This window comes from Apostichopus japonicus, chromosome 15 (assembly GCF_037975245.1).
Source record: "Apostichopus japonicus isolate 1M-3 chromosome 15, ASM3797524v1, whole genome shotgun sequence".
Taxonomy (NCBI): domain Eukaryota; kingdom Metazoa; phylum Echinodermata; class Holothuroidea; order Aspidochirotida; family Stichopodidae; genus Apostichopus; species Apostichopus japonicus.
The window spans coordinates 26,047,649-26,061,533 of record NC_092575.1 but is presented as its reverse complement, the minus strand read 5'-3'; the positions used below and the strand labels follow the sequence as shown (position 1 = coordinate 26,061,533).

The window sequence follows — 13,885 nt, the reverse complement described above, 5'->3', positions numbered from 1 at the left end:
TCGCGCAGGCGTTTCAAGTGTGATGTAATAATGGGGGGAAATAACTACAGGGTCTAACTGGCATTGAGAACATACCAATAGTTTTAAAGGCTTACATAATGAAGGCACGTAACGTATGTCAGAAAGAGTGTGGTGCTGATATTACCAACTCAGCGACATGGGTTAGCTGAAACAAAGGGTAAGTTTTTCATCGCGTAGTTTCTGATATATATTAAAAACTAGAGATGACTTACAGTCGAAACTTATACTTGACATTATTAAAAAATGACGAAGGAGAATGAAAGTGTTGCTAGCAACAACCAGCTGGTCCATCATGTTCTTAAACTCCTTTACATTTTTACTGGCCAATACCCGCGCTGACAGAAACCTTTGTGAAAACATTTTCAATATTGTAGAAATGACGTTGTCTTCAGCTGTGTGAACATGATAATATATCTTTTTACTCAGTGGTAAGTCAGCTATTTCTCTTGAAGTGTTCACTTTCCAAGTTATATCCAGGTAATTGTTTACAACTAAACGTTCAATGCTAGACTACATTATGCTATGAGAGCAATAGAGTAACCTAGCAAAGACAAAACGTTATCATAACATTTTTAAAAGAGCCTCTAAAATATGATTTTATAACGTTAAATGTGGTGTTATAAAAACGTCGGAATAACGTTTTTATGAGATATTAATGTTTTATCAATGCTATATTAATGTTTTAACGCAAACATGTTTTGAAATATTAGCCTGAAAACGTTTTCGTGACATATTTCTTACACCACAATAGTCAGCACATATTGGTGAGCATGTTTTAATAATGCGTGTTTTTTTTGAAGCGATTAACTTCACTTTATTAGAAATCTATATAGACAAGCTGCATGGTCTTTTAATGTTGAAAATATACAGCTTTGATATGATAGGAGAAAGCCGTTTTCTTAACTGGCATCTGTTATCACATGACAAAGGGATACAGCAGGTTATGATGACACATATTTTATGACAAAGGAAATACACTGCACCATTCTGTAAGAAAACCGGCTGTATGCAATCTGCAATTTGGTTTTGAATACCTGTACATGGAGTCCGTTAAATTTATTTCTTTACAATGTTAAATCTTTATAGTTCTTCAACAATCACTTTTGATAGGCTATGACGTTTGATAATCTTAGTTCACCTATTTAGTACTAATCTAGAGAGCATATTAAATTATTTACTTAATGTCGATAAACTTGGGTATTGAATTATACTTTATCTGTATGTCTACATTATTATTTATTATTCAAGATATTCAAAGAGATTATTACTTTTTTTAATTCTTTTCTTATTAATTTTTGTTTTAAGGCCACGATAACTTTGAAAGTACTTTCATATTATGATAATTTATTTATTTATTTCATGAGGCTATAGCCTTCCAAAACAAATTAAGATTCACTTAAACTTCACTTCAAGATTGATAATCTCTGAATATTCATATCTAGGAATTTTCCCTAGATACAAACGCCGCTTCACCTGAAAGGATGACATTTGCACACCGGGTCAATATCCGAAGCTACGCCTTCAATGCCCCCACTCCCAAAGCCGACCCACTGAGCCTTGAGCAGGCGGATTGCAGACGACACGGATACGCTCTGACCAATAAGACACTCGGTACAGGGGCTTATGCGAAAGTTAAGCTCGCGAGGGTGACTGAAAAGAAATTGGCTCGAAATTCAAAGTTGCGAGAAGATCTCAGACGCAAAGGACACGATATGGTAATGATCTATTAATTAAACATATTATTTGAGTCATTTAAGTGGCACTATAGAGACGGAGGAAGTGTCTGGTTTAATAACGATGAGCGTTGGTGAGGGGAGGGGGTGGGGTGGGGATGTGGGGGAGGTGGCGAAAACGTCGAGGACTTTTAAGGAGTAAAACTCCCCCAAAATTCCCAAAAGCTTTCGGACAAAGTGAAACCTATGCACAATATGTGCCACAACTTCCAGTCTTTCAATGTTTTTCACAAAAGGGCCCTCTTTAAAATAAGAAAGACACTGTCAGTTTAATTGCAAAAAGAAAAGAAAGATAAATAGAAACATATTTACAAATATGACAGTTCTAATTTGTGAAGAGGGCAATTTGAAGGGTTTAAAAAACAAACCAGGTGAAGGGGAGTGCCTCTTGTACCCCGGCTTATCACCTTCCACTGAGTGGCGTTAAATGAGGTCCCCACAACAACAATGCCCCCAAGTCGACAACTTTTGTTTAGAACTGGGGGCCTCCACCTATCCACAATCTACGGTAGTCAATAACTGACGTAAGCCGTTAAGTTTGATCCACAAGTGATCAAATAGCGGTGTTCGACACTAGGAATCCCAGTAGCGGTTATTGTGATATCCCACCATATGCCAACGCCTTCGTTTTGACTGGCTCTTCTAGTATAGTACATAGGCTCAAACGTAAGAATGATGATAGCAAAGCATCGTTAAACTGAAGAGAGTATCATGTTATTTAGTTTACTGAATTATTCACCGTGTCTGTTTACAACTTTCACCATGAAATCAAAATTGAAAGGAGAAACAAAATTTAACATACTCAACCATCACCTTTGCCCATTGGAAACGAGGGACGCTTGTAATATGAGCAATCCTCGAAACAACTAAGCCAAATTTTGTACAATTTTGGTGACGTCATCAATTGTTTTAATGACATTACTTCAGAAAGTCTATATATGACGTCTTCTAACCACTTCTGCAAGAATTTCTTAAAATATCTTTACTGGGTTTTTAATTGTCCTTCATCGCTTTGGGTTTTGTCAAAGCCCATTGTATAAAATTTTGAAATGATTTTTAGCATAATATTTGTATTGTTTTCATAACAATACTATTTGCGAAAGCAAAAAGAAACAATAGAAAAACAATCATGACACTCTGACAAGTAACAATATGGCAGTCCCCATCAGAGACGAATTTTATAAACCATGATATAGCACAAAGATATTAAATATTGTTCGCTTTGGAACGAGTTCTTATCGCAAGCTCAACCCTCGAAGCATTTGCCAGGCTCTTAATTAAAATGTTCTCCAGTAATTTTGAAAGTTGTTAAAAATAATGAGTCCGCCAAACATTAGTGTATTATTTTATTAATGAGTACTAAGGTATGTTTCCCATTTTTGTAGGTCGCAGTGAAAATTATCACGAAGAAAGAAGCTCCGTCAGAGTACTTGACTAAGTTTATGCCACGAGAACTGGAATCGCTTAAGGTTATACAGAAACAGGAAAATATCGTACGTATGTTACTGTTTAACGCCGCTCCCCTCTTTTTTTTCTTGTTCTGTTGACCGCCTTTTAACAAGATGAAAGTCCCAACGTCACTGGGGCCGCGCCTGGTGGTGTCCTGGGCCCAGAGGAGTGGCCTAATTCTTCCACAAATAAATGTAAACATTTCCCCATCCACACTTACCCTTTGCACGACATTGCTAACACTTTTGAGAAATGACCCTTGAAACAGCTAAGGCTTGTAAGTGACTGGACTATATTATTTTAAATATTGCGCAGGATACCGGTTCAGTTCCTCATATTCAAACCAATACTTTATGGGAAAACATGAAAAAATGTGTTAATTTTCAATAACAGTTGATTTTTGAGAGCCATCCAATGGTACTGTGTTGTTTATATGAGCTTAGTAATTGAAAGAACATGCTTTGGCTGGGTTATTAGAATGTATAAAACAATTGATTAGCATTGTAGATTTAGACCTGAGCAGCAGACGCATCATCACTTTTAGTCTTAAAGGAGCATGTTGCAGCCTACTTTATCCTGAAAAACGGAATAGAAACATTGGGTACTAGGAATTTTATTTCGTTTTGGACTATATCCTTCGATCAACTTCGTCATGACCATACGTTCATAGTCTCGATGTAAAGGGACTTGGCTTGAGAGTAGATCAAGTTGTTTGGTCTTCATGCCCAGACTATCTTGAATAGTACGTTTTCTTATCATCTCCTCTTATATATTCCATTCTTTTTGTTTGTTTGTTTGTTTGTTTGTTTAGATTCTTCTGTACGAGGTTTTTCGCACGGATCATCGTGTTTACATGGTGATGGAGTATGCCCCTAACGGTGACCTTCTTTCCTATATCAATGAATGTGTTGTTCAGACGGGACGTGCGACCAATGAAGACACCGCCAGAATTCTTTTCAAACAAATCTGTTTGGGATTGGATCACTGTCACCAGCTTAACATTGTCCACAGGCAAGCACATTAAACAGCAAGGTCCCATCAGGGCTATAGAAGACCCACGAAGTGCTTTATGTTCCGTTTGGCGTAGGGGAAAGGAGCACAGTATCTATCGAACCTCTATACTGACTTTCGTTTTATTCTAGTTCTGATGTTTGAATCCTTTCCCATTAGCGTGATCCCATTCCACGATCTCCTCATCCTATACCCACCTCACCTTTCCAAACCACGGACGGCTCTAAGGATAACTCAATTTAATGAACATACAGGGGCGTATCCAGGATTTTCCAATAGGGGGGGGGGCGTCAGGCATGAATGATCGCCGTCCTGGGGGATGGGTCTAAGGGGAGGGGGTAGACAATTTTTGCTTTCGAAGAAGGGCTGAAATGCAAAATGGTGCCATATGCATGGGCGGCGATCCGTACTTCCGAGTGGGGGGGGGGGATATGACCTTGTTGACTATCTAAGCGTAGCGCCACCATTGGTTGGCGCGAAGCGTACAAGAAAATTTTGGGATTAACAAACCCTCTAGATGGCCGGAAACGGCACTTCCCGAGGTTTCCAAGCGGCATTTACCCAACTTTAAAATAGGGATGTCATGTCCGAAATATCTTATAATCAGGATCCAAAATACACTTTTTTTAATTTGGGGTGTTATTTTGGGAAAATTGCCCCTGTCAATCTTGTTTCAGGCGCAACGTTAGAATGTTCGAGAGCTCTGTTATATTATTCGATGAAGAAAATGGCCTCATGCAGGCTATTATAGGCCTATACACATGCAATACACAATTACACATAGTTACATTCCTAGGTACCGATTGCTAGGGCATCCAGGTGAAACGTGTATTAAGCATTACCCTGGTAACATGAGATTCTCAGCTGTTCGAGGGAACATGTACGTGTGTAGGCCTACTATAGGGCCTATATGAATACTATGAGGGTGCATATATGTACTATATCAATACCGTGGGCGCAATAATACATTTTGTTGTTATATGGCCAATGAAGCCTACAGTCAACTATTCTTGCTTTATAAAGACGGTTTATTTGAAAAGATCGCACTGCGTTTATGGTAGGCGAGAAATGAAGCTAAAAAAGAGCCGTACATTAACGATGATGCATAAATGTAGGCATGAAAATATTCTTATCCCTGGCATTTGGTGGGGGATATGGTGTATTACATCCCCTCCACCCATTTTCATGGGGGGATATATCCCCCCTTCCCCCCAGGATCGCCGCCCATGGCCATATGTGATCCATTTTTCGACCTTAATAATAAGCAACATTTCCAGTAAATATGGACACAAAATGCACAATTTAGTATGGCTGGCATGTCACTTAGTGTTTATAGTGATAATACAAACACAATTACCATCTATGTTTCTAAAACGATCATGCCGCCGAACTTCGCCAGAATCTTTTTTTGGCAAACAAAAAATAAAGCATACGGGAGGGGGGGGGGGTGAGCGATCACCGACATCTCACATAAAAGTTGTCATCAATTATTTTTTTTTTTTGCTAATCTTTTTTTTTTTTTTGGTGACGGCCAATAGGGGGGGCGCGCGCCTGTTGCGCCCCCCTGGATACGCCCCTGAACATACATTAATAATCACATTTCTTCTCTATTAAGATGTTGAAACGCATTATATATATATATATATAAATATATATATATATATATATATATATATATAGGTTCAAAGTACGCTAATATAATACCTTATACGTTATTTCTTTCTCGTTTCTACAGAGATCTTAAGTGCGAAAACATTTTACTTAACGCCGAGGATCTAGTCAAAATATCTGGTAAGACAATAATATAAAACCTTCAACCTTTTTTTTTATGAATTGTAATAGATGGCTGATAAAGTTTTATAGAGTTTACTGGCGGAATATGATATCTCACTTCCATAAGATTCATCAAATTTAAATTGAATCAAAAATAAACTTGATTATTGTCCTATACGGCACATGAAATACAACCAAGCATGCTATTTTATAGCAGCCTTATCTTTTTCATGCACAACTGTTTATTTTGCTTAACCCGTTTCCTATCCAAATCTTTCCTTTTGCACATTAAGATGTATCATGGTAATCATCGATAGCTTCTCATACTTTATATGCCAAATTTTTCTTTAAAAAGAATCGAGTTTTACGTCAAGGTAGTAGTGTTTTATTAGAAAAATTAAATGTCTCATTGAAAGAAATGTTTGGTGGCACTACCAGGTACGGTGAAGCCAGGGGGTGGGGGGGGGGCATACAGGCCCATTTTGAATGCTGGATAGGCTTTTCGGAATTTCCTTTTTTGTGTTAATAAACGGTACCTTTTTTCCTCATTTGTAATGTTGAAAATGTTTTCTGGTATAAGTTATTACTAGTACTGACGTCAGAAGCTGAACAAAAAATCAATTGAGCGGGGAGGGTACAAACAAACTGCAACCCATCGATAATCGGTTAATGGTCAAGATTATAAATTGTTGACCATATTTTTATGGAGCAAACTATTTTTTTTTTTAAATTTTTGTCTCGGGGAAACGCACTAGTAAAATATAGAGTTTAGAATGTGTTTAATGCCGCTACCACCACTCACCCGACCCTCCCAAGAACAGTTTAATGTTCTTTATATATTATTTTTTGTTTATTCATAGATTTCGGATTTTCATGCCGTTTTCCAACCAATCGTTGCAACATGTTGTCTACATTCTGTGGATCTTATGCATATGCAGCGCCTGAAATACTGATGGCAAAGAGTTACGACGGTAAACTTGCTGATATATGGAGCTTGTAAGTTATATATCTTCGCAATGCTGTCATATAACTTCATGGATGTTGTATCAGGTTACGCTTGAACTAGTCTATTTATCAATATCAATCTAAGTAGCTATCTTGTTGATTAATTTAGTATCCTGTTCATTCCATATCAATTCGGCTAGTTCAGAACTAGACATATCATGTTGCCTTTTCTCTATGACATATATTATTGCTTCCTATTCTTCAGTCGATATAGATGAATGGATTTTCAGTGCATTGTCTTTATATTTTTAATTGCTACAGAGGCATTGTGTTATATGCTATGGTCAATGGCAAGCTACCATTCCATGATCATGATTTGAAGAATTTATTGGAACAGACAAAACAAAGACTGAATTTCCAACCCTGGGTGTCGAAAGGTGAGCATAGAGTAACTTCACTTATCTACTGACAGTCGACGTATACTAATGTTCACTGAGCTACTGACAGTCGACGTATACTAATGTGAGGTAGCATGACGGCAGTGGTGTTGTCATGTATGTATTGTTCTCTTGTAAAAAAACATGCACAGAGAGGAATTACTCTGAATAATATTTGAAATGTACTTCAGAGTCATAGCAGGAGCTGCGGGAGCGGCGGGGGGGGGGGGGGGGAGCCCCCGAAGCTTAACCAAATATTCACGTATTGTATGTTCTTTCGTATCCATTTTCAAGTCAAAGGCCAGAATGAGGGTAATACTGAGAGATGCAGAAGCAATGGGATGTATCTTCTCCTCATATATGTATTATCATTATATTGTTATGATTATTATTATTTTGGGGGGGGGTGGGGGAATAATTTGCTGATTTCGGTTCCGATTAGAGATCGACTTCTGATTAACACAGAGGGTTTGCAACCTTGCCACCCCTCCCCCTTCTTTACAACGGTAACGGCTAGGAGTGGTTAACACATCGCCAAATGGTACCGTTTATTGTAGTTTTGAGAATGTATCAGAATTTAATTCTGTTATGCTCATCTTTTATCCTTTTATCAAATAGAATGTGCTGATCTTATACGGAAGTTGTTACGACAAAGACCGTTGACGAGACTACGCATGCGTGATATATTGAACCACACATGGCTTCGTATGATTAAGCCTATCGGAAGATTGGAGAACAAAGAGGTAGGTTATATGTTGTTATTAACAACAGTTATGCCCCCCCCCCCAAAAAAAAAAAAAAAAAAAAAACTCATTACGAAAGTCCAAAAGTCTTTGCTTACTCTCTGCATGTTTTAAAACCGTATATCGTCACCTTAGACGTCATTTAGAATTGGCCCAACTGTCAGCATTTTAAAAATTGCAACAAGTTATCAGAAATGCTTCCCTGAAGGGTATGTATAGTCTACACAGATGCCATGTGTGCATAGCTCAGAAACAATACATACAGCCTTGTCAGTTTCAATTCAAGATAAATTAGTGAAGCCCATGACTTTCCAAACGTTCAGCTATTCAAATATTTGATTTCGGTGAAGTGCTTGGGGCTAAAAACGGTTTGATCCCAAATTGATCGCTTACAGGGGACACAAACCCAAGCATCACCTTTAACTTATATGACGCAAATCTTTAAGAAGAACAACTCCCCCAAACAGCTAAGAAACATTGTGCTCTGTGTGTGAGAGATCGTGCCACTACAGCAATGGGAACCTTCTTTTAGTTTTTCCATTCATGTTTTCGAGGTAGAACGTTATTCCGTTTTGACCCTGATCACCAATGCCATCATAAGGTCATGTTACCAGCATCGGTATTCTTGATTCATTACTTATAAATTCCCATTTTCATCATAAAAAAATAAAATAAATTACAAATGAATAAAGAAAGACATAAGAAGTTGAAAAACATGTGGCTCGATAATATCATAGGTAGACTACATCAAGTCTTCAACCGTGCATTTGAAGTAAAATTAAAATTCCTTGATATCTCCAAAATGAAATAAGATCTTTCTTAGCCTTTTGGAAAGTTGTTCATGACAGTTATCCCTTTCACATATACTAATGATGGTGTGTCTCCTTTAATGACAAATATTTCAAACTTCAAGCATTGGTATACAACTTACTCTATATGTCTTTTCCGATGCCAGATATATATATATATATATATATATATATTTATATATATATATATATATATATATATATATATATATATATATATATATATATCCAAGTAATGTTTTCAATCATTACTGATACAGAAAAAGAAAGAATGATACAAAATCGTCTCATTTGGTCATATTGTTCCCCATTAAGTCCACGAAATTCACATATGAAGAACAATATCTCTGATAACTATACAGAAGCTGTCCGATTATGACGGCATTGATACTCCGGACGAAGAGGCAGAGTTAATTCAACCTAAACAGAGTAGAGATAAAAGTCTCAAGGAACCAAAATTGCTTCTATTAGCGAATGGAGAGACAGTCAGACAATGTAAGATATGACGTTTTAATAATACACAGCTATACTGTTGTAAAAGTCTGGTATAGTCTCACCTGCTTGCATGCATGTACTTATGTCATGTCTCCTTATATCAGTTGAGTAAATGGCGAAACTTAAATTATAGAAACATTTGATGAACGTTTTCTAGTTCAATTTGAAAATGTTGAAAAAGTGTTGACACACGTATTTACTTACGAGGAGAAAACCCGCGCCAAACAGTGGCGTACCTAGAATAGTTGACACCCGGGCGGATCCTTCCTTTGTCACCCCGTGCAGGGGATGACGTCCTTGGGGAGTGGTCTAAGGGAAGGGGGTGAGAAATTTGTGTTTATGTAAGGTGGCGTAGTTTCAAATCTTTGGCAATGCTTTGAACTGACAAGGCCTACATGTTTAGGAATTATAATTCTTTAGTGAATGTTTTTATAATGTTCCTATTGTTTGTTGACAAAACGTTTGGTCTGTGGAATGGCATCCCTTGACTGGTACCTGGGTGGACCGCACCGCCCCCACTTAGCACGCCTCTTTTTTTTCTTTGACGTTTTCGCGTTTCTCTAAGTGCATCATGAAAGTGAGAATACATTATAATTCTTCATCTTTCATGTAAATTGACCCCCTCCGGGTTGTAGGACCCCTGATCTGATATTTACAGGCTTGCCTACAGGTATGAATACAACGCTAACACAAGAACAATGGCTGTGTAAAGAAATGTGGCTATATGGAGAATATAAGTGTGTCTCAGTGTAAAAATAATCGACACCTGTATTATCTCATGCGGCACGATTAAAATATTTATTTTTAATAAATTCTCAATCACTGGCTTGAGTTTTGTCCTAAATAAACATTCTGTCGGCGTTCTGTTTGTCAGACACTTTTCAATTCATTTTGGTTTCTTAATTTATGATTTATTAATTAATACATAATTTTGTGTCAGAGTAGCAAAATATAAAATCACATGAATTAACATGATTTTCAAATTATTTTGTGTTTGTTTAGGTTAGATCAACATTTTGAACCTTGTACAAGAATATTTGTTTCAGGAATCACAGTTTAGAAGTTTCTTTGAATTTTATGCAAACATTGGTTCAACTTTTGTTTACGTTTTTTTTCATTTCTTCTTATAGATCGAGAAGTAGAGAGAAACAGAGACTATTTCACTGCAATTACACTTCCTCGTTCGATTCTCAAGAAAAAGGTTATAGATTCAGAAACGGTGAAATTAGGCCTTCCAAACTCATCCCGAGAACCACGCCAGGACTCTCCGACCACTAAACACAAGAACCATATGAAGAACATATATAATAGAATTCTCCGGCCAGGATCTCGAGCCGAGCAACTTCTCATACAAAATGGTGAAAATTCTGAAAGAATCTTTCTCCAGATGCGAGAAAAAAGCGCGGAAAGGAAACATGGAATAAGAAAATTAAAAACGGAGGTAGAGAGAAAAGTGATCAGAAATGCAGAGCGTCCTCAGTTACAGTTCGAACCAGAGAGAGTCTGTCCGTGTCCTGCAAATGAACATATTATACCAGCAGAAAGGGAAGCATCAAAATCTGATGACGTCATCGATGACGATTTATTCGTTTATGATGACTTTGAGGACGACGAACCATCCTCTGACGAAACCGTGACATTGATACCGGTCAACCGTCAAACCGTCAGGACATGGGAAGTCGGTACGGACAAAACTACGATTTGCTACCGCCTCGGAACGGCGCCTAAATCAAAGCCGAGTGAAACTAGTGCTAACTCACCAACACTAGATCTGACACCCCCTCCAGTACCAGGAAGGGTCATAACAACACCGGCCAAATCTCCAACGAAAGGTATTTTAAACGGCCTACCACCACCGTCACCTGTTGCTAAGATACCACCTACATCTTCTACTCCAGAGGAAAGGTCTAAATTGCAGAAGTATCCTGGAAAGTTTTCTGCCTCTCTGTCAGTTGACCAGAGGAAGTTCTCTAGTAGGGGCGCTCGTTACATCGTTGACGATAAGCGGGCATTGACGCCCGATACTTCTGCCACTACTGGCAAAGCTGTGACCTTTGACACGTTAACTTCAGAAACAAAGAAGAGATTGAAAAAGCGGAGTTGTATGCGAAAAGCTAGATTCAATAACGAGAATCAGTTGAGGACGAGCGAGTTGCTAAATCACTTAGAAAATTTACCAATGCTACGGAAATTTAAGACCAAAGACCATATCTGACTTTTAGATACATTGTTACTGGAGTCTATATAAGCTATAGGGAAAAAAGACGCAAGCATTGCTATCACGAAAATTTCACCGTTAAGTCAGGCTATCACATCAACTTATTTGAAATGTAAAGAAATGAAATAAAATCATCAAAGGCACAATATTATACTTATGGAATCACCATTATTTGAGTGCCACGCCGCTCCACATCTCCACCCCTGCACAACCCCCCCCCTCCACCGGCACGGGATTCCCCCCAAACAGGTTTGCAATTATGTGTAAATAGTCGCTCATGATTGGTCGGAAAAGTTAGGTCATCACAATATAAAAACCTTCACTTCGAGGTTACCAAAGTCCATTCGTTGCAACGAAGATAAACCCGGCCTTTATATTTACGGTGTTTGTTCGATAGTTTCCGCTATGTATGATTTACCACATTGGGAGATACATATAATTCAACAGAAAAGTTGTGTAAATTAAGCCTTGATTATTCGCGTACCATTTTCCTAATTTTAGACAGGAAAATTCAGACTAACTAGAGTCCTAATGTAGTCGCGCCATTCGCCCACGTATTGTACGGATTCAAACTATTGCTACTGACATGTTTTATGCATATTCATTCAAGACTTGTGAACTCACGTAGTGAAGTTGATTTTAGTGTAACCATTCCACGAAACGAATTCAGATTTCAATAGAACGGCTCACGAATCTTTGATAACGTAAACACGAACTCTATGAAATGTAGCGTATGTATCATAAGTAAGTAACATGTGCTCCAAGCATTAAATATAAAGTTAGGGCGTTTGGAAAGAAACCGCGTAACTGGACTTAACTCAGTGTCACAGGTCAACACCAAAATTAGTCTGTTCAGCTTAAACACCCCGTTTCAGTGACGTCAATAAACTCATTCATGTTTTTACGTTTTAAGACCCGTTGAACTTATCATTCGTCTGATTCAGTGTATGTCTTCCAACTTCCAAGCGATGGTCATTATTTATACTGACGTCATGAGTAATCTGATTCGCTGAAAACTCCGTAATTGCAAACCTGTTTGGGAATACAATTCGCCACCTGGACATCTGATTTTGTTTAAGTCTTATGACGTGTTTGCCAAATTTAACTTATTCGACCAGTCCAGCTTACAGCACTTAAAGTTCAGTGAACATGCTGACATGGGCGGTCGCAGTGAATTTACGGGAAATCGTTCGCGCCATAAATGCAACAGAAAATAGATTTCTTTCTTTCGATTGTGACAGCTTTTCTCCATTCAACCCACCTGGTCAGAGTGCACTTAGAATAAGAACAATTGAATCTACTTCGGAAATTTGACTTCCGAAATTCACCAGCAAACACGTATTGAGACTTCAAATGAACAATCCACAATGTATGGGGATAATTTAGAGGGTCTCGTCCTCCGTAAAGGAGCTTCTAACAATTGTAACCAAGTTAAACATTGGCGGCTTCACTGATGACATTTTTTACATATTTTATTTTATTATACGTCAGTTAATTTGTAACAAAACCTAACATTGCTGGCGTATGTGACACCTGTGAGAGAACAGATAAGAAAGCAAAGGGACCCCGCAAAGCATATATATATATATATATATATATATATATATATATATATATATATATATATATATATATATATATATATATATATATATATATATATATGTATATATATATATATATTTATATATATATATATATAAATATATATATATGTATATAAATATATATATATATCTATATATATATATATATATCTATATATATATATATATATATATATATATATATATGTATGTATGTATATATATATAAACTTCCAGCCTCCACCGGGATTCGAACCCGGGCCTCGCGGACACCCTAACCAACTAGGTCATGGACGCTGATTGTATGTCCAGGGGTTCTAAACCGGTAAGGAAGGTCGTAGTTCCGCTGTAGGCGATTGACACCTGTATCGAACAATACTAGTTCTGTTTTTGGTGACATATTTTGCCTTACTCTAGAGATCAAACATGATGCTTACCAACTCGAAAATCATTTGTGATTCCTAAAGCCGGATCTCGAAAGAGATACTTTGAACAGACTTTATGTTAATGAAATGGAGGTAAACGACAAAGGCAAATGAATATATATATATATATACACACCACAGGGGCGTATCCAGGGAGGCGCAACAGGCGCGCGCCCCCCCCCCTTTGGCCGTCACCAAAAAAAAAAAGTTTAGCAAAAAAAAAAAAAAAAAAATTGATGA

The 13,885-nt window shown here is 37.5% G+C and overlaps 1 protein-coding gene across 1 annotated transcript; it reads left to right on the top strand.

Moving 5' to 3' along the window:
- Positions 1-66: 66 nt before the first annotated feature.
- On the top strand, positions 67-11,782 carry LOC139981024 (uncharacterized). The gene is made up of 10 exons (XM_071993132.1): positions 67-178; positions 1,464-1,736; positions 3,140-3,247; positions 4,015-4,214; positions 5,950-6,005; positions 6,848-6,983; positions 7,254-7,369; positions 7,988-8,112; positions 9,284-9,416; positions 10,547-11,782. The coding sequence occupies exons 2-10, from the start codon at positions 1,503-1,505 to the stop codon at positions 11,629-11,631; spliced, it is 2,193 nt and encodes a 730-aa protein (XP_071849233.1). The 5' UTR covers positions 67-178; positions 1,464-1,502; the 3' UTR covers positions 11,632-11,782.
- Positions 11,783-13,885: the final 2,103 nt, after the last annotated feature.